General features: G+C 39.5%; 1 protein-coding gene across 2 annotated transcripts in view; it reads right to left on the reverse strand.

Moving 5' to 3' along the window:
- The window catches only part of POU1F1 (POU class 1 homeobox 1), a 23,969-nt gene extending 3,987 nt beyond the window's left edge, over window positions 1-19,982 (reverse strand). Inside the window, exons 1-5 of one of the 2 annotated variants that reach the window (XM_027900948.1) lie at window positions 19,781-19,982; window positions 4,193-4,258; window positions 3,159-3,272; window positions 1,933-2,178; window positions 66-230 (exon numbers count right to left, since the gene is read on the reverse strand). In XM_027900948.1, the coding sequence (XP_027756749.1) occupies window positions 66-230; window positions 1,933-2,178; window positions 3,159-3,272; window positions 4,193-4,258; window positions 19,781-19,850 (661 nt within the window). In that variant the 5' untranslated portion in view covers window positions 19,851-19,982. Of the gene's footprint in view, window positions 1-65; window positions 231-1,932; window positions 2,179-3,158; window positions 3,273-4,192; window positions 4,259-6,885; window positions 7,028-19,780 lie in introns of those variants that run through there. The other variant, XM_027900946.1, reaches the window with a different exon arrangement.
- Between the last annotated feature and the right edge of the window lie 1,385 nt (window positions 19,983-21,367).

A 21,367-nucleotide genomic window follows, 5' to 3' on the forward strand; every position in this document is an offset into this window, starting at 1 on the left:
TTGGGCATATATATGGCATTCCGATTCAAATGCAAATCAAAATGTAGAGGATTTCAGTTCTCTACCTCCTACTTGTTCTGCTTCCTCCAGCCACTTGGACAGTATGGATTTCAGTTTGCAGGCGTTCTTGAAGCTCAGCTGCAAGTTTTCAAATCGGCAAATGGTTGTTTGGCTGAACTCGGAGCCGTGCACTGCAGCCAGTGCTTCTCCAACGTTGGTTTGTGTGTAACCTGTCAAAAACAAAGAGGAAAAAAAATTAACTTTGAAGCTTTCCTCAATGCTTAGACCTTCATTTCTGACTCCTGCAGACAGCGTGGGCCTGCAGTGCCTCCAGGATGGGCTCTCTGCAGAGGTCTCTGGGGCTGACTGAGCTGTCCTGTTGTTTTCAGTGGAGCTTTCCACTCCAAGATTAGGGATTTGAAAAGGATCCTGACACCCAGAATCTTTCTTTCAGTAGATGATGCAGGGGCAATAAACTAATCCCTGGTTGCTATCCAGTTATTTGTTGCAACAACTACAGTGAAGTGGTCACAGAATTGCTGCAGTTTCCATGCACACATTGACTTTGTCTCAGCAGTAACTTGTTCAGTGCTCTGAGCATATATCTGCCATGTTCAGGAGGCTGGATCATTATCCTTCTTCTCTGCCTCTGCACCAGAACAGGACGGATCTAATTGCACACTGAATGTCTCATGAGGCAGCTTTTTACCTCTATTTTGATTGCACTAACTCCAATTCTCTCAGTCTCAGACGCACAACCCATATTAACTCTGTCTTCCCGTGTAAAGCTCAACCTCAGATTAGGTTCCCTGTGCACATTGCATTTCTCCCATCAGACCACTTAAGCCCAGGCTCCATGTCATTTGCTTGCAATAAAGGAAGTTTTGTTCCCTCAAAAATTCAGGGTGAAGATGCAGTGATTAACAATGTGGGGCCTAGCAAACACTTTCCATTGCTGTGCCTGACAACAAAAACATGATACACAGGAAAATAAACCACGTTCCAAATATTTTTAAACCTTGATTTCTTTTATTTCAGTTTAGACTGAAAAAGAAACATACTAGCTTTCCTGCTGCTGAGATATCACACAGATACCTCTAAACACCTTCTAATTTTTTTTTTAGATTTATGAAACTAGAAGGATTTCCTCTGACTCGAATGTAATAAGTGATAATGACAAAATCACAACTCTTCAGAGTACTCAGTGTTCATAAGTGGGCTGCCTCTGCACTGATGGGTGTTATTTTTTTCTTTCAGTACAGTTCAAGAAAGGGTGAGGCTTTTACGTTGCAATGTACACCTAATTTCCTACAGGTGAGAAAGATGGGGCTCAGTCAACCTTTGTCCTCAGCTAAGACTAGCCAGTGAAAGACGAGCAGCTCACTGGAGACTCTCAAAGGTGATCCACCTTGCATGAATCAGACAGCAAAAAATTTATCAGTTGCTGCTGTACCTGTGTCTTGGCACAAGAAAATAAATCAGGAAGAGAAGCTTCCTACTTGTGTGAAAGATTTCCCATGGTTGTCACAGAAGTGACACTACAACTTCAGATGAAACTCTTCATTGGGAAGAGGATGGGTATGAGAGGTTAGAGCATGTGCTGCCCTAAGTTGCAGATAATTTGGAGCTGTGCAGAATATTTCATCTGCTACTGGATGTAATTTATTGAACAGTAATAATTTTCCCTGCGCCTAAGACAAATAATTAAAGGGCAGGAAAGTTTAAGTCCCTTTCTGCATACTGAGCTGCAAAAAAGCTGAAGTTCATTAATTCCAGTCAAGTCTGCTAGGAATGGAGAGAGTTGGGCAGTACAAGGCAAGATTAGAGTTATGATCAGGCAACTGAAGAGGCCAGACTATAAAACACTCAGGAATAGTTGGGCTTTCACTGGAACTTTTCAACCTTTTGTTTGTGGACAAAGAAAGCACATACCCAGCTTAATTCTCCGCAGCTTAAATTCGTTGGCGAATTTCTCCAGTTCCCTGATCTCAGGGGAGTCCATGTCAACAGGGTCTTCAACGGACTTGCTTTTCCTGCGGAACTCCTGCTTGAAGTCCGTGGCAGTGGCATCATCTGTGAGGAGGGGCTGGGGCATGGGAGTGAAGCCGTGGCCCAGGGCACAGGAGCTGGCACTGAGAGCATGCTCCGGGAATTTATAAAGGCAAGGGGTCAGACTACCTGAGCAGCACCAAAGAGAAAACTCGGTACAGTTATTCTCTACCACTACACAGTAAAAACCTCCCTCCACCATCTCATAATCCTGTAATATTCATTATATAACATGAGAATACCCAAGAGTGAGGATCTCCTAGGAGGTACTGTCTCTTTCTTGTCCAAACTCATGAAAACCAACCAGCAGCCACAACCATCCTCTTCCTGAGTAAACAGAAGCACTTAAATAAGATGGCAAATGGTCTAAACCTAAACAAATAAAATCCGAGGTCTAAACTGTAATTAAGGGGTACCTCTAGAATGACAGAGCTATGTCATTTTGAGTCCCCTAAAACTTGCCAGTCTCTACTTTCTGGTACACAAAATATTTCCGTGTCAGTGCCATGTGATACTCGGATGGGATACTACCTTGGCTTAGCTTCAGTGTAAAACTTCTTGGGGGAAGGAACAAAGGTAAGACCTAAAGGCAGAAAAACCCTAACAACCAAAAAGCCAGAACACATTCAAAATGACCCTTCTGGCTTAAAAAGAAATTACTCAAGGGCAAAGAACTGTCTTACATTACCTTTTGTTCACAAATATCAGAAGTAACAAGGAGACTCAGTTAAGAGTGAAGGTGATTTTTTCACTAGGTATTGTACATAGAGCTAAAGAGTCTGTGACTTAAAGGAGGGGTGGAGGGAATCATCAACACTCTTCAGTGTATCTGGAGCAGCCAGTAAATTCCTGGTTTTCGGGACATCCTTCCCAATTTTCTAAATTATACAAAACTTTGTAGAAGAACTCAGAACTGCATTAACCTCCACTGCTTCCTCCATTTATTAGGGTTAGGGTTGTCTTCACCACCCTGAATGCTCTCACCAGCGTTGGAGGTTCTAACCCCATAGCAGCTACTTCATACACTTCAGACAGGCTAACCACAAAAAGAAAAGGATTTTTTTTTTCTCAAAAAATAAATAAAAATACTTAAAAAGAGGAGGACTTGCTTTGCAAGGTGCTGACACTGTTTACCACATTGGGATGGGGCACGCTGCACGTCTGTAAGATGCGAGTCTGGGAGAGACTTGCCGACAGCATCTCTGGAGTTGAAGGCTTGATGCCTAAAAAGGGAACAAAGTAAGGGTGAAAAGAAGAAAGGAGAAGAATAAAGATGTGTTTCTTCTGGAATGAAAGAAAATGAACTTGTGAGCAATATATTTTGTCTAATATCCACTAACTTTTCCCAGGGATCTGAACAATGCAAGGAATGTTTGCAACAGGTACGTAAGAGCACTATGTAGTTGGAGCATTTGGATGTTTGGACTCCATAAAGGAAATCTACACTCTGTCCCTATGCAGATATATTAATCCAAGCTGTCTAACTTGAATATTTCCTTCATTCTTAAGTGAAACAAAATTCTGAGTTTGATTTTGGTTTATTTCCAAATCACAGTTACCTCCTAGGAGTTGTGTGAATTTGGTTCATGTCGTTATCTCATCGACTGCTACTCGAATAGAATACTTATTCGCATAGAATAAGAGTTCCTCTTTCTTACTGAGCCTGGCACATGCAAAAATGAGCAGGATGCTAGCATATATTCATGAGTGTAAAAATCCATGACCATCTGCCTGATCTGCCTGCAGAATTTAGATATCTTTGCCTTATGTCCCATTTTATTTTATATCTTTGGGCACGGTTTTGTCAGCCCAGGTACTGGTAATACACAGGTATATTGGGTATGTCACTCCTGGTCCCTCAGAAAGTGATTCTCACCAGGGGAAGTGGACATAGGTTAGCAAAAAGAGCAGCACTTTCCCAGTCTTGCAGAGAGATGTAAAATACAGAGTGATTTCAAGAGAGATGCAGAGGTTTTGGGGAAACTCTGGGCAGTGACCCCTAATTTCCTAACACTTCTTCTAGTGCCTTAATCCAAATCCCATCTCCTTTAAACAATTGTCTTGGATTGATCCCTCTAAAGGAAAACTGCCTAAAAAATCAACATGCTAGTAGCTCACCCCAGCTGAAGGTTTGCTCTCTTACCTGCCATCACCCCATAGGTAGATGGTTGGTTTCCATAATGACAGGAGGGCACAGAGTAATGAAGTCCTGCCAAAGCGCGTGCCAGCATCGTCGTGCCAGAGCCAACACATGAGTTTGGACCAAAGACAAAACAGATGGGACTGGTGAGAAAATATGTGATGATTCGAGACAGAGCCTGTAAGTTCAGAGGGAGACAGTGCCCTTGTGCAGTTTTAGCGTGCAATCAGTAAGCCTTTAACTCTGGGCCGTAACCATCAGGTAACACTGCTGGAAGTCCTGACAGCTGGCCAGGTCACTGCAGGTAAACTGCTGGTGTGTAAATAGTGAGACACCCTCCCATTCAAGACCAGAAATTGCCATGCTGGGGTCTTGTGGCATTGCTTTTAATATATTCCATGACCATAACCCAGTTTACGTACCCTGCTTAGCAAGGGACGCCTCGAACTCTTTGGAGGAGACCAGTTCCTCTCCTCACAGAACTTTCACACACAGTTTCGTTCAGTCTTACATAAAAACTAATTCTGTGTGCTCAGGAAATCGCTTGCCTTCACTGTCATGCAAACCCCACTGCGAATGAAGGCAGCAAGGAAGGCAATATTTTATGTGTGCCTAAGACCTGGGTTTCCAAAGGCAGCAGTTTGGGACATCTGCTTTGAGGCAGCCAGAAGTCAAAATTTTTTAGGTGCCAAGACACAAAAAAAAAAAAAACACATTTCAGAATGCTTTGGCAAGGAGGTAGAGAAACAGGACAGCAGATTCTGGGCTCCTCTAAAAAGTTAAGCTTAAATAAACATTTTCCAGGAAACACACAATTAATTTATCTCTTGTGTTTTCACAGGGCTATTTCAGATCTTTGCTCAGTAATAGCCAGGGCCTGAAGAATGAGACCATTTTTTTGCTGAGCGTGAAATAAGAGCTATAGCTCTTTCTCATATATAAGGAGGACTAAAAATGCAAATGCTCTCCCCTCTAACAACTGCTATAAAATATAATATTAAAAATTAATGTTCACAAGCTTTCAGATATGTAAAACCACATTTTAGAGAACACATTCCAGTCATTCAAAGCCGTATAATTAATTAGGGATTAGAATCTCTATTTTTTACAACATTATTCATAACAGTAAAATGTCCTGTTTAGATACTCTTACACAGATATTAAATCTACTAAGACAAACATGTTTAGACTGATATAAATGCACTGAAAATAAAGATTCTGTTAATAATTCTAATGCATGTAGCACGATGCTACTTTTCTATTGAGATAAGATCTAAGTGTTTATTGGTTGTCTTTTTTCTATTATTAGATAATCCACAGGCTATTAGTTTTATGCATGAAAATACAATTTTCAACTTGCTAATAAAGACTTAAGATTAAATAGTGAGGATGATCTCGTTCAGATTAAATAATAAAAATTAAAATGTTAAGGACAATGCAGAACATCAGCTGAATTACATGGCATAATATTTGAAAAGAAGTATATTCACCTTTTCGTGATGCAGGATTGCTACAACCAATTTTTTAAAAAACTGGCATTTAAAATAAGTTGTTATTCAAAATTCTTCCACTGTTTTATTGAGCACAAATTCTCCTTATATGCTTTCACAAGAATAGCATTGTTTATTACAATTTCCAAATCTATGTATGAGATTTGTACGCCTTTAGTCATTATAGTTGTTGCTGCTTTCACAGGGTTGTTTTTCACAGAGTTTGACCCTGTTTAGATGGGATCCTGCAATTGAAATTTCCCTGAACTGCAGGGTCAGTTTGTCACTGGGAGGCAAACACAAAATATCAACCTAAACCTGAAGCAGGCAAGCAAATGGTTTTCACCACTTACCTGCTTTTGCTTTTCATTAAAATGTTTTATTACCAGTGTATTTCAGGAGAAAGCTAGTTTCTTTTTAAGACTCCAGATAGAATTCTAACCTTAATGCCATTTCAGATAAATCAAACTATGTCTTCCTCTGTTCTTGAAACCTTTCCATCAACAACTCCTGCATTTCAGAATCCCACTTCTACAGTATTAAGGAAGATAGACAAAACTCTCTTTCTCTTTGTCTGTCTCTCAGATAGTTCAGTGATTACACAGGCCAAGTATTTCAATGCATCTAATTGGATTGCATACACAAACATACAAAATTCAAAAAATATTGTCAAGGCGTCTACTACCAATTTTGAACATCCCACTTAAATCTTAGTCTTCATTCAGTATGCAACATGCCTTGAGGAGCAATGTTTTTCCTTCTTTAAAGCTTCCCCAAGTGATATTTAGACCTGAGCTGCTTTATATATATTCCTTATTTAAAGTAATTTATGTTATTTAAATTGTGGTTATATAATAAACTTTCAATTAATTTACATGACACTTCTCATTGAAGACTATATAGTCATAGCAACAGTGACAATGTTTGAAGCTGTTTTAAATTAGTGCATTGGCAGCATATTTGAGCCTAATCTTGTAACAAACTTAGAGAAAGCTGCTTATTTAGCTAAAACACAAACATTTGTGATTTTCCTTATTCACTCATATATAGAGTTTGTGAAATTGCTTCTGCTTTAACATAATCCCAATCCACACATAACATGGACACCAAACACCTTCAGTACTGCAGAACCTGATGAACACAGACCATCCAAAACCATCACAAAAAACGAGAGTTACTGAGAGCAAGATTATTTTTAAAAAGTACCTGTAGATACAACATTGGTGGCATGGTTAGAAACATGCAGGCACTCTGCGGCGCTGTGATGCATTATCAGAGGCAGAGAGGGAGAAGAGTCAGAATTCAGGGGTACAAAGGTGTCAGATGAAGTAAATGCTTGGCAACTCATACCCTCCAACGGGCAAAGAGAGCCGCTTGTCCCCCGTTTTCTGCCAGAACGGATCCTGCGCAGTCAACGGCAGCTCCGACCCAACTCCCAGGTTTTTACCTGCATATGCATATACAGGAGGGCTCCAGAGCACAGGGAGGTCGTGTGCAGGTATTTATACCACTAGGAAATCCCTTTATCCATTTTAATGTTCTTTTCCCAGCAATATTGCCACGCTGCTATAGAGCCTCCTCCCTTCCCACACGAACACAATACTCGTCCAATTAACGGGGGGCCGAGGGGGGTGTGGGGGAAGAAGAGGGAAACCAGAGACACGATTTGACTGATATTTTCAATTAGCTCTTTTGTAAAGGACAATGATCAGAAAAAAAAAAAAAAAAAACCAAACGTATAAAAGTATCATCAAAGTCGGTAGCAACAGAGAAGCTTAATGCTAAGTGAGTTTCCACAGTTAACACCTGCCCCCAAAATCCCATCCAAGCAATTGTCTGGAAGGCAAGCTGTCTGAGAGCTCAGTCAGAAGTCTGCAGGAGTCAAGAATCTATACCAAGGCAAGCTGAATTAACCTAATTCCCAGTGCAGTTGCACAGTGATTGTTTGACTTAACCTACAATAGTACGAATCAGAGATATGTAATATGGAGCAGCTGTACCCAGGAGGGTATTTTTGAACAGATAGCTTTACATAAGCATGATGTGCTAAATGTTTATCTAAGGTGAACCTTGAAAGAGTCCACAGTATCAAAAAAAAATTCATTTATAGTTCCTCTTACTAATTTATACTACCACAGCATCTACACTCTTCTCCAGAAGATCCTGAGTAAATCCAAGATCTTTTCTCAAAGAAGTTGGGGGATTTTTTTGGCAGCAGATTGGAATTACTTTGGATTACCCTAAAAATGATGAAAAACTTCTTCAGAATACCATAGTCACATATTCTATGTATATGCAATAATGATGGGGTGTTCATTGTTTTGGGTTTTTTTTGACTTAGCTTGTTTTGGTTTGTTTTGGGTTTTGTGGTCAAAGGTGGTTGGTCTTATTTTATGTAAAGATGATGATACTTTTTGTGTTTTTTGTATTCCTAACTGATTCAAATGTCTGCACTAGAATTCTGACAACACAAACTTCAGATACATAAGATGGGAGCAATCACACACATCATTGCACCATTTTTCACGAATTATTGCAGAAAAGAGCTATTGCATTGAGCCATTCTGTAGAAGCCCAGTTATTATATGTAAATGTGTTTTGGGGAAAGCTGTATCTGAGGTTGTTGAGGAATTTCATAAGAGTTACTGCATAATGCAAATTGCACATGTGCTTTAACAGTGGTGAGGCTCTACACTCATAACCACTATCTATACGTGTACTTTCATGTAGCAAAATATATAAAAACTTCAAAATAATTATTGCAATATTATGGAAGATCTTGTCATCAAATAAACTGCCATCTGTATTACTTTGGGCTTGGCCCAATGTAATACTAGTGTCTATGGATTCAAAATTAAAATTTATTTTAATATTATTCACCTCTGAGCTCCTTTTCTCCTTTGGTAAGGAGCATGATACATCTACCAGGGGCTTAAGTCCACATCCCTACTGGCCTTTTGTAGCTATGGGAGAAAAAGAAACACTAAGAATAACTTTACAGCCCTGTCCTTGACAATTCTTTTTTCCCATATCCCAACAGGTAACAAATATATCACTGCAAACTCACATCTACATGCAAGGAAGTTGTAGCCTGTTCCCAGACACAAGATGGAGTTCACTTCCATTTTACATTTCTTCCTGAGGTGACACCCTGCTAGTCACCAACTCAAATGAGTTTTTCATGCCATGGCTATTTAGTGTTGTGTTTTATAGTGCTGAATTACTAGGATTTCTATTTCTATGTGTTTGTGCTATACCACTATCTTCTCATTAAGGTAAAAACTTCACTATTTTTCATTTTGACCATGACCAAGGTTCTTTAGTCGTGTTCAGTTTAAAGTGAAGTTGCTTGGCTTAATTTTTGAGGATTTTGAACAGCTAGACTGTTACTAATACAAGGTATTTGACAACTTTCATGTAGATCAAGCAGAATAATAAAGCTCGTTTCTAACAAGAGTAGCACCTCTCTTAAAGCTTTGTTCCAACCCTCTGTGGATGCTGTGCTAGGTTTGTTACTGCATCTGCTCTGCCAAGAAGAACACCTTGGTGGTATAAGTCCTGTCACACCAGCCACACTCAGCCCTTTGGCTGGGCTTCAGATTGCCTTACCCTGAGTGACCTGATGGCTCCATAAACTGTGACCTCGTGGTCAGTTCTAAGACTCTGCCTCACAGTAGAACAGTTCAGCTGAAGGTTTCTAGCTGCAGTTTCGGACCTGTGGGCACTGGCTGAAAGAGATAATTCCTTGTTTACACTTACAAGTGCCCTCAAGGGTTCAGTGGGGCTTTTCTGCCCTGGTACACAGACCCCATTCTCCATTTGGATGATGATATGATGTCTGTAAATGTTACAGTAAAACCCATCTGCTTCCTGCTGAACCCTCAGTTAAACTGGCCTTTTGAGTGGCTGTTTTCCCATTCCTTCCATAAGGAGGAATGGGAAAAATGAAAATTTTAATGACTGAGCTCTTTTTTACAGTCCACTCTGAGTTTACCTTAATATTTTCCCTTAACTCCAATCTTTACTCCATGTTAGTAGACTGAATGTTTTCCCACTAAATTTCTTCTGATTGAATCCTAAAATACTGAAGAAAATCTTAAAAAAAAAAACCACTCTGAGTTTTTTGTTTTGACAGCATTAAGCTATCTGTTTTCATGGTAAAAAGTTCCCTTCACATGGTTTTCTCAGCTCAGAAATAGCATTTCATTGAAGGCTCTCAGGACTGGCTGTGAGTGCCAGGGGAAACACCATCATTTTGCTCCATGGGAGCACAGCACCTCTGTTCCCAAGAGATGATCCCATGCTGATCAGCAACATGGATTTTAAATCTCACCTTTGCCAAGAGCTACATAATTGCAAAGAAAATCTGGCACAAGGCAGGTCTTGGCACCATCATTCATTCATTCCTTCCTTTTCCCAGGTCTCCAAACCCTTTTCTAGATGAATTGAAAAATGCAAGGCTTGTTTAAATAAAGACCTTGTAGAGATGGAAGTCTCCACGAGCATAATTACTGTGATACTCCTACATCTGAAATATGTCCCTCTGAAACAATCACTCATGTATTTTACATGCTAGAGAGGAGTATGTGTGTGTAAATATATCCACTCATACATATACACAGATACTCATCTGTGTATATATCCCTCTCCCAGTAATGCATCTTGGAGAAATTGTGGTTCTTTGGGAAGTGAGCTTCACTTTTGCCTTCCCTGCACATGGAGAGGGGGACCTTTAGCTTTTTCTATTTCCAATACCAGTGCAATTTGCATCCTGTCACCTCATACACTTTTGCACAATGTATTTGCATGTAAATATTTGTCTGTCGTGTTCCATTTTTCTTCAGAATACCCAAATTCCCCGTTTTTAAATCCATAATTTCGTGGTTAGTCTTCACTGGGCTGGGTATAAGCTATAAAATAAATAGAAAGGAAAAGAAAACTACTGTTTGATTTGTTTCTATTTTTCCTCTGGAGTTCTTTGCAGATACACAATAAAACAATGGGTTGCATATGATCCAGCTGCATTCCAGATTCTCAGAGTCCCAACTCTTCTAGGACTTCCAGTTTTATCTTTCCTCTGTGTTGGGTATTTTTTGAATTCATGTTGCTGCTGGGGCACTCTTCACTGCTCAGCAATCGTGCAAAATTGGGGAGGAGTCTGACCTAACAGTTGTGCATGAAGCATCCAAGCTCTCCCTGCACAAGACTGCGTAAAAAGAGCATCTCCAAAACATAGTTAGGGGCCATTTCACCTCCAAAGAGACTCTAAAAGACCCTTATTGGAACAGCAAGTGCACAGTTCTTCCTCTCTCCACCTCACTGTCAGAGCACACTCGGGCCTTAACCTTTCAAGCAGAAATACGTCATAATTGCTGCACAGGCCACTTTGGGAAGCTGGTCTGGGAAGGCCACAGGAATGGCCAGGTTAGCACCTTAAATACAGATGCATGGAGTGCACCTCAGCATCACAAGTACCCTTTATTTTTTAGGGACTTGTCTTCCCAGAGTGAGCAGCCCCAGCGATGGGTGGTATCAAAAGGAGCTGGAAGCACTGAGCATCACAAAAAGGCAAGTCTGAGAGGGAATTCAGTATGTCTCAGACTGCAAGTATTGCACCTACCAGTATTATCACACAAAACCAGCAACCTGGATGGAAATAAGCACTAGTGATATGATTGGAGATGCTGTGTAACTTTTGCATCATTATAGTATTTTCAGTAGTTCGCAAGTCCTCTAAAGATCTGCACATTTACACAATTCTTCTCCTTGTTTTTCCTGTCCAGAAAGGTCTTTAACTGAAATGACTATGCTCAGGGTATTGAAATACCTAAAAGACAGAGGGATATCACAGATTTATGGTTTACTTCCCACACTGTAAATGAAAAAGACATATCTAAGTACTTTACACTGTGCACAGGAAAACAGAAAAATCTTTCTTAGGTAAGATGTGAATTGATCAATTGTCAGTGTATGCCATGGATAGTTTCATTAACAACTGACAGCGAAGGAGGGTGGATTAAACATTTTCAAGGAAGACACACTTTCCCAGGGACCAGCAAAGTGCAATTTGCTTTTAAAAACCTATAGAAAGCTTATATGGTCTTGCTGCCAAAGTCTGGCTCACTGGAGTCTGAGTAAAAAACAAGTGTAATTGCATTAGAGCAAACAATAGACTTAAAGCCTGATTTAGACCAAGTGGGACTACTTGATAAAGAGCAAAAAGAACGTAAGATTACTTGTTTCTCCAAACCACCTGTCCTTAAACGTTAGATCATCTCTGTGGAAAAGAGCCCCCTGAGCACACAGCACTGACATGATCTGTTATCTGCAGGGAAAGGTGCTGTTCCCACGGCTCTCAAAGAACAACCTGTGCCCTGTATCATAAAATATGGTTAAACTTAGAGATAGGAAGGTCTACAAATTTAAATGACAGACATATAGAAGTTCTGCTGCTCTGTTTTGTTCTCCCAGAAGACAGATTGGTGCTTCTCGAAATAATACACACTGCAAATGTATTAATAGAGAGAGAGACCCCTACACTTCATGGCAGTGATCCAAGCTCATTCCAGTGTAATTCCAGAGAAAAGCACCATAGGATCAGGCTGCAAACAGCTATGACAGGGGCCAACCAGGCATGAGTTTAGTCAAGTAGGTGGAAAAAAACCCCAAGTTGCACTTAACATCTTTAAAGCATTTACAAAATATTGCAACTAAGAATTATTTCACAATCGTTAAAGATCAGGTTTAAAACTCACATGTGTTACGTTTGCCTCATTTTCAGTTAATTCAGGACCACGTAACAACAATTTTAGCGGCAACAGTCGTTTCTCTCCCGCATTTTTTCCTCTGGAAAATCAGAATTTCCATACAAAGAAAGGTTTTCATATGCCTGGTTATGAGCTCGAATCCACACAATGCTATTACTAACAATGTAACTTTTCAGGGAGTGCTTTTATTCCTCTCCAAATGACTTCTTTCCATTTTTCTTATGTCATTTCAGAAAGAAAGAGTGTCTGTAACACCAGGAGGCTTTTATCATACAAACCTGGGCTATTGCTACAGTAGCCAGGCCATTAATTCTTTCCTAGTTTTCTCTTTCATGTTACAAGATAAACATTGCTTTCATAAAGCTTTGGTAAATATTCATGTACACAGAATGCAGTCCAAATTATACTGTGAATCTTGCAAATTCAGCGTTGCCTGACAACTTCAAAGTGCTTGACTTCATTACCTGCTGCACCTAAACTGAATTGTCAATTATGAAATAAACTTCGGCAGTCAGACTTCATATTTCTTGACGTTTTCAAATTCAAAAGAGAGTCCAGCTGTAAAATAACTGTCTCCATAAGATCAGATTATTCACCCATATCATACAGTATATGTTTGCTAAACCTTAGTTAAAACAAACAAAAAAGTCAGAGTAGTTTTGCAAGGACCAAACACTGAAAAATGGTATCACCCATTAAGACACTGATTTCATTGCACTTCCCTATAAAGAGAAAAGCCCTCAACAAGGTACCAGGCAAAACAATAATGGTTATATATTTGAGAGGGTTTTTTGCCTCCTAGATAGTGACATGGAATATTTGAGAAACTAGCATTTAAATGTTACTCCAGCATAGAAATGAGTTACATTCACCTGTACTTTAAAGGTCCCTAAACATTAATCAAAATTGAACAAAAATATACATCCTCTGCTTCTCAGTTTATACTCCCATTAGCAAAACAGTTTTCCCCCCAAATGCAGTTACTAAAAAGTCATGTTTACTTAAAAACTAAGTAATTAAAAATAAAGAACAATAAAAAAGAAATAAAGGGAACTGACCATCTCCAGGTCTGAAATGCTACTGAAATTGCTCCTTTGCACGTAACTTGAAACAATGCAAAGATAGAAGGAATCAAAAAATGGTATGAGTGTAAGAACACCAGGGCAAAAAAGTACAGCAAATTAATCAGATCTAAGAGGGACAGCTTCCCAGGGTAAATCTGTTAACCCAGATCTCTGAGACCATAAAGTTTTCCTAGGAAATGCCTTGGAGCCACCCAGATCTACCATTTGAATATATACCAAGTTAATACTGAAATTCATCAACATTACCCACAGCCAAAGACCACATCATCTACCTCTGCAGATCACCTATGAATTAGTCCATTTACTATTAAAGTTGACAAGATCTGTCAAAAAAGCTGGAACCTAATTAACAGTACAAATTTTACCTATCCAAAGTGCAAAAATCTACTGAACAGAACTTTTTCTTAGACACTGGGCTTACACAAGCAAGAAATTACTTGCCTTGAAAGTATCTTTCACTTCACATGTCTGCAAAATCAAAATTTCTTTTTAATTGTCAGAGAGGTTGTTGAATACCAGCTCTACACTCTTTTGAAAGGATTCCTCAGAAATTTCCCTCCAAAGGTCAAAAGTCCTGAAATGATCAGGGTATATTTAAAGGCTCAAAAAATTCTTCCATGAACATTTATCACAGCGAGATGCCTTCGGCATTACAGCCTGTGCCACCTTTGAACAGCATACCCATTCTGTATTTTCCTGGGGAAATGGATTTCACGATCTGGTTTAGGCCCAGTTTTTGGTGGGTCACAGCAAAGTTTCTTTGATAAGCAAGACAATCCTCATGAGCATCTTCACATCCCGTATGTGACCTCATCTCCAAGCCTTTACAATTAACTTAATTGGAAGGAATACCAAAGAAATTTTGGAAGCCTAGGCACTTATTATAAGTTGTCAGCAACTTCCCAAGATTCACAGACAGAGGTGAATGTGTGCTTCACGTGCCCAAGCCTCTCTGGAGAAGTGTGAGAGCCACACAGCAGACAACGACCAAACTGAATTTCAGTGAGACTGATGAATACTTTTGCCCATTGCTCAACTTTACTGGAAACTTGGGACAAGGGTATGATAAAACACACAGGAAATGTACTGAATAATAAGGAATCTTTTTTCTGCCCCCCCCCTTTCTTCTCCCTTTGGCATAACAATCACTCTCTGATGTGCTCATCTGCCTCCCTCCTCTGCTCCATGCCTGCTGCCCCCACTCCTCCCTCCCTCCCTCGTTATGTGTCACAGGAAAGAGAATCTGGATTATATGTTCCCGATTACATTTGGGTATGTGACCAACAGAACTGGTGAACACTCTTCTCCTCTAAAATTGCTCCAAAACTAAAAGTAAAATTTTCAGTTTCGACAGGGTTTGGTATAAAATAAATTAAATCAACGTATTTAAATGGAAATGTTCAGCTCTGAAGAAAAGCCATTTGGAATTTCAATAACTGTATCAAGCTTCTCTCTTAATGCTCTGTGCATCCTTCACAAGCTTTCATAAATTAAATAATTTATTTTTTTAAACTATCTGAGGTTATTCTAGAAAGAATATTCAAAGTTTTTCAGTGTGCCAAATTATGAATGCTGTATGAGATAGACAGTACAGAAAGACTAAACTGTGGGAGGAAAGCTTTCCAGACAAACTGCAACTTTAGACATCCACTCATTTGAAATTAATCCAGATTTGTGATAATTTATAGGATTACAGTATTACTTAATGAGATTTACAGCAGCAAAGGTATGAGATAAAAAAAGAAATCTGTGGATTTTTCTAAATGCAATTGAATCTTTCTGAGGTCTGGATTTCCATCTTTTTAAACACCCTTAATACTTCAGATCACAACTTCCACAGATACATTTTGCTCTTTCTTACCAACTTAACTGTAATGTTCATACCTCAACCTGAAAATTTACCTGTATTCCTCTAAGTTCAGTCTGCTGAAAATGACAGCAACAATCAAGCAGGAAAAAAGAAACCCACAAAACAAAAGCCAAAACCAGAGTCTGAAATATCTTGAATACATTAAGGTCAGACTTTGACATCCTCACTGAGCAGTGCATTAAGCAGTAAACATTCTCAGAATACTTCAAAAACACTGCTTAATGCAAGTACAGCTAACAAGATGTGGGTCAAATGGGACTTTCTAATTTGCTGAAACGATTAGTGATGAGAACTCAATTATTTTTGCGTTTGTGGATCTAAGTGATAAAGTAATGCTGCTTTTTTTCGTTATTGGTGTAAAATAAAGGTCATCAACCGGCTACAAAGATCAAAACCTAAAAGACACTATTACATGAGCTCCCAGAAAATCCTAGTCATCTATATTCATACCTGAACTTTGCCTGCACACGGTGCATTGATGAATATTACCGTATCAGACAGACAAACATCATCAGCTCAACACGGTCAGCAGTTTTGTGTTTCATTACCAAACAAAACATCTTGCCAGCAAAGTGATTTCATTAACATATTCAAACCACTGACTGGCTCAGTCTGAAGGTCATTTAAAATTCTTTGAAATACAAGATAAAATTTTAATTCTTAAGTCTCACATAACATTTAAAATACATTATTCTTCAGGAAAGTATCTCATAACTCTCACTGAAAATTTAATCCACACAACTCAATTAATCATTACCAAGTGGTGTTAAAATTGAAAAGTGCACCTTCTCAGGAAAAGAGTAATCATCATGGTATAGCACCACTTTGCCCTTCAATGTCTCCTTTCATCTAAAAACTTCATCATTGTTCCCAAAGGTATTGCTTCTCTTTTATTGGTGAGGAAATGATGTGCTAAGTAGCTTGCCCAAAAAAGTACAAAGTCAGTGGCCAATGTAGGGACAGGCCAGAACTATCCATGACATTTTGATCAATGCTTGCCTTACAAAACTATGCAGCTATTAAATATATTCCTGTGCCATGGGGGAAAAGTCTGAAATATCTCACTAGGTTGACATAAAAATTCCACTTGCACCTTCCAGGGTGCATCCAAGGGCAAAGGACCGTACTTGCCCGGTCCTAAACTCAGAAGCCACTGTCTAAGATCTGAGCTGGTTCAGTCTTAATGTGATTTGACAGCTGAGGGATCATTCTTCTCATTTCCAATATAAGTGAGAAGGGGGGTTTGGGAGATGGGGCTTTCTGAACTTTTTAAATGTGAGAAGTAAAATGATTTTGTTCATATATGCACCCATCTTAAAATATTACTCAGGTAAAAGCCAGAAAGTGGGAACCTTCCCAGAAAAAATCACAACTCAAAAAATACTGATGGAGTAATTGTCATTAACAATTTGCACGAGTCTACAAGAATTACTTACTATTTGAAAAATTTCGGATATTTTCACTTCTCCCCAAGGCAAATATTTTAATGTTTCTCTTTGGAAGTGCATCTACAGCCCTTCTCACAACCTCACTGTTCTGCTAACTCCCTTTAAAGTGCCCAACCGCACAGAAACCATATTGAGAGGCAGGCACAACCAGGCTTTGAAATTCCCTTTTCAATCACAGCACTGCATTTTAGTCTGACAGCATATACATGTAACATATGGCTAAAAGCTTCTTACCATACCAGCAAGCGTGCTGGCCTGAAGGAGCAAATATTTAAATAAAACACCATGCCATTTTCCAGGTGTTAAACCAAAAAAGAGCAGCTCAAACATGTACATGGGGGGGGGGAAGCAGAACGGGGGGAGCCCTTCTGCTTTTTTGCAGAGAATCACTCCAGGCCAATGAAATCCCAAGTTTAACTCAAACCAGCATTTACACCTTTGAAACCTCCCTCTCTCCCCATGCAAGGGAGCCCTGCAATGGCAGCAGCAGCAGCAGCAGGCTGGTAAGGAGTGTGATTCTCAGCCTGGCTCAGCTGCGGGTGAGCTCCTCTGCTTTGTGCCATCCTTGGAGCTGCCATGCAATGTGGTGACCTTCCTCCTGCTCCACCACCATCAGGAAGAAGCACAGTTGGCCAGTCTCCACTGCTCCCCAGGGCTGCTGGCCAGCCCGTGAGGCCAGCAGGCAGCCAGGGATCATCAGCACGAGACACCTAACAACTCTTACATTTCATGTGCAAGCTGCAGCAGTCAGATGGCTTACTAGGCATTCCCTTTTGGAGAGGGATCTTTTTCCCTTCTAGAGCAGTCAAAAGCTCCCCAGCTTGTTAAACCTCAGTGGCTGAAAGACCCCTCAAGGAACCTAAAGGATCCTGCCAGGCAATGTCCTTTTCCTTCACCTTATGTGGCCGTCTTGGGACTGCACGGCATTTCAGGAGCTGGGATTTTAAGGAAGTCTCCATTAGGAAACTCTCATAAAAGATGCATTAAGTCAGGGGATTCCCATAGTAGGGAGCACAATACACCAAACCTCGGGACTTTAAACATGATTTTTCTCTGTGTCCTCCTTCCTCTAAGGGGAAGGAGTTTGCCACAGTGAAATTCCACCATTTGCCGTTGCAGCCTCTCATGGAGAGCAAGGATGGAGAAGGGAAGTAACTGTAATTCCCTGCAGCTTTTACAGCATTTACCACAATCCTGCAATGGATGAGGGGAAATAAGGAACTTATTGCAAAGAAGACACAAGCCAGCCCTTGCAGGAACTTAAGGCTTAACAAGGATAACTTTCTTTGTAAGTCACTGTCAAACTCTCAGGCTTCTTTTACAAAAATAATAATTATCCATGTGCAGCACTGAATTACAAGTCAGTAACAGAGGACTCTGTGCAGGCTACACACTCCAAAAGGGTTATACACAAGGAAATCCTAACCTTTCCCAATCATGCTATCAGGACAAAGGCTGTGCAGACACAGCAATAACAGGAACTCCTAATTCACATAACACAGCCTAGGAAGAGCAATAAGAGAATTCCCCTCCCCATTCTCCCTCTCTCCTTCAGATCAGTACAAATGAGTATTTTCAGAAGCAAAGGGAAGGCAAGCACAGCATCCTTGAGTTTGGTCTCAAGGTCTACACTGATAATTGTGCCATGTTCCCACCACTGCACTATGAAATATATTTACAGTTGTGGGCTACAGTAAATAACAAATAAAAAAATAAAAATTAAAAAAAAAGACCACTTTTACTGACCTTTCTATAATATGATCTATCATAAGCCACAAGAAAAACCTCAAGCCAAGCTTCTATATGAAACATGTCACCCTGCAATATGTAACCCAGTAGAGTGCATCTTCCCTACATCCTTTGGCTCATCAAAAGACATGGAATTTTTTCCCTTTTCTGTACCTTACTGCTTCTCTTTGCTGTTTCCACTTGTTTTCAGGCCCTGTTCCCCCCACACACACCCCAACTCAACTTGGAATTTCCCTTTTTTAAGCTCTCTTCAACTACTCAGTTGGCTCATGGTGCAAATTCACTTGCATTGGAGGGGACCATCTTTTTCTTCTTGTCCAGTAAAACTAAAATTTACAAGTTAAACAAAAATATACAATATATTAAAAAGAGTTGCCCTATCTGAAAGAAAGCCAGTATTAGCACAGTTTTTTCAGAGATTAGGTACAGTCTAATCTTTTTACACTTAACTAGCAGTTACTTTGGGGGATTTATTACTGTTTCCTCAAGGAAAATAAGAAACTAACAAAAAACCCAGCACAACCCCTGTCACAAAACTTTAGTTAAGGAGAAAACCAACATTTTTATAAACAGGAAGTTGATTTTTTCCAGAACTTTCCTTGAGATTGCCTCGGACTGACTAAATATCTACTTTTCCCATAGGACAGAGGCTTCCTTAGATCCGAGCAGACACTTTTGAATTTCAGCCTTGTAGGAACTGTTCAAAATACCTGGTGAACTACCTGACTGCTCTTCTGCAGAGAGCACGCAGGTGTCTGCCTCCCTCTTTGCAACCTGCACCCCAATACAGAGCAAAAGGAACATGAAATCAGATCACTCATCTCTGTTCCAGCACACAGAGCATGATGACTTTTTAAAATACCTGGGAAAAAGAAAGAAAAAAAGAAACACATTTGATTTTTTTAACATCCCCATGCTGATGTGAATCACAGCTATCGTTATTTATTTCGCTGGACAGTTTTCATACAGATCATCAGCCAAGCAATCTGACTGATAAATTAGAGGCAGAATTCTGCCTCTGCTCTCAGTGACTGTTCTCTATTAGGCTGAAACAAATCACCTTTGAGTTCACAAAAGCTTTAACAGAGAAAGATAACTAAGAAATATGGTATTATAGAAAAAAAAATATGTTGCTAGCAATGCTTAAGATAACCTCTCATCTCCACGCAGCATACACAGTACCTGAGAGGAAGATTTCCACAAAGCCATCTCTTAATCTTTGTCTTAATCCAACACTCAGACTCATCTTCATGTTTGCAAAACATAACCACTCGTCCTTTTTTTCCCCTCAAGCTGTGGAAAGCATGTCCGTGTCATCTACGGAATATTCTTCCAAATGAATAGCGTGATGTATTCCCAACAGCAAGCCATTTTCCAAGGGGCAACAAACTTTATATAGAGAATAAATAAATTTATAAAATGAATACTTCATCTCTCAAGAGAGAACTAATTGATATTACTAAGTGCCTCCACCTGTCAGAGGATTTTATTAATAGCCTTAGCTTTAAATAATCATTCTTAGGTAAAGATTGCTTATTTAATTTTCACTCTTTGCTCAATGGTTAAGAATAATATAAACCAATAAATTACCACATGGGGTCATCTTTGTTTCAAAAATCACCTTTCTAGTCAAAGATACTGCAGTGGTATTAGAAAGGAGTTACATGCTGACTCAAAATTATTTGTCATGGAAGAGGAAGGCAAGACACCATTTTAGAGTGTTTGGATTTAAACACATAAATAATCCAGAAAGAGTTTCCATGTTCTTACAGTAATTTTCAAACTAAAAATAAGGCTACTAATCTAGCAGCAGTTTTGGCAGCATGCTTTGCTCCCGCTGCAGGCCTGCCAGCTCTCAAAAGGTAACTTCTGCAAGATCAGAATTTTGAATCAGGTCAAGAATCATCTTGTAAACATAGGAAATCCATGGGCAAAAATGGCAAAAGTCTGCTAAGTGCATTTGTTTCTATACAAATGCATACACATACTTTGCACCTTTGCTTTGGACAGAGAGAGAGAGTTGATTGTGTGCTTATGTTACACATAGAGCTGAAATACAAAAGCTGTTCAGCAGCTCTACAGCCCCTTTCAAAATTAAGATAGTTTTTATTTCCATGAAAGGACACTCTGAACTAATAATTTCATAGGTTTCCTGAATATTAACAATTCTGAGTAAAGCTGAAGAAACGAAAGTATTAGCAAAAAAGGCATAGTGGCAGTTATAAAATAAAAATCCTTTTACACATTGGTCATATCATTAAGCACAGAACATGAAAAACATACCCTGATACCAGTACATGTTAGGGCAATGTGGTAGGTAACTGGTTCAGATTATAAATATCCATTTGTACCTCACTGTCATGCAAGTTTTTTTACTCCTCTTCCACTGACGCAAATTAAATCTGGATTAATATTTGAAATAATTTCATCCTGAGCCGTCAAAGCCTGACAGCTGTAGATAGCAACACACAACTAAGGCAGGGCAGCCTTAATAACAGGCAGCCCCAGCTATAACTCAACATGTTTTTTGTCAGGGAAGGGAATTGAGATCTGTTTTAATGCCTTGAAAGAAACAAAGCTGAGAGTCAAGGAATCACTTGCCCCACCTCCAGTGCCCAGACACTTAAAGAGGAAAAGTGGGTAAAGAAGTTGAAAAAAAAGGAAACAAAACAAAAAACCAACCAAACAAACAAATAAGCAAGAGTCAGAGGGAACCCTGTGTGCTCCCTGTCCCTGTACCCATGCAGAAAGGAGGGAAAGCAGGTCTCA

Source organism: Empidonax traillii, unplaced genomic scaffold, assembly GCF_003031625.1.
Source record: "Empidonax traillii isolate 1590-97213 ecotype Southwest subspecies unplaced genomic scaffold, ASM303162v1 scaffold757:size522588, whole genome shotgun sequence".
Lineage (NCBI taxonomy): Eukaryota > Metazoa > Chordata > Aves > Passeriformes > Tyrannidae > Empidonax > Empidonax traillii.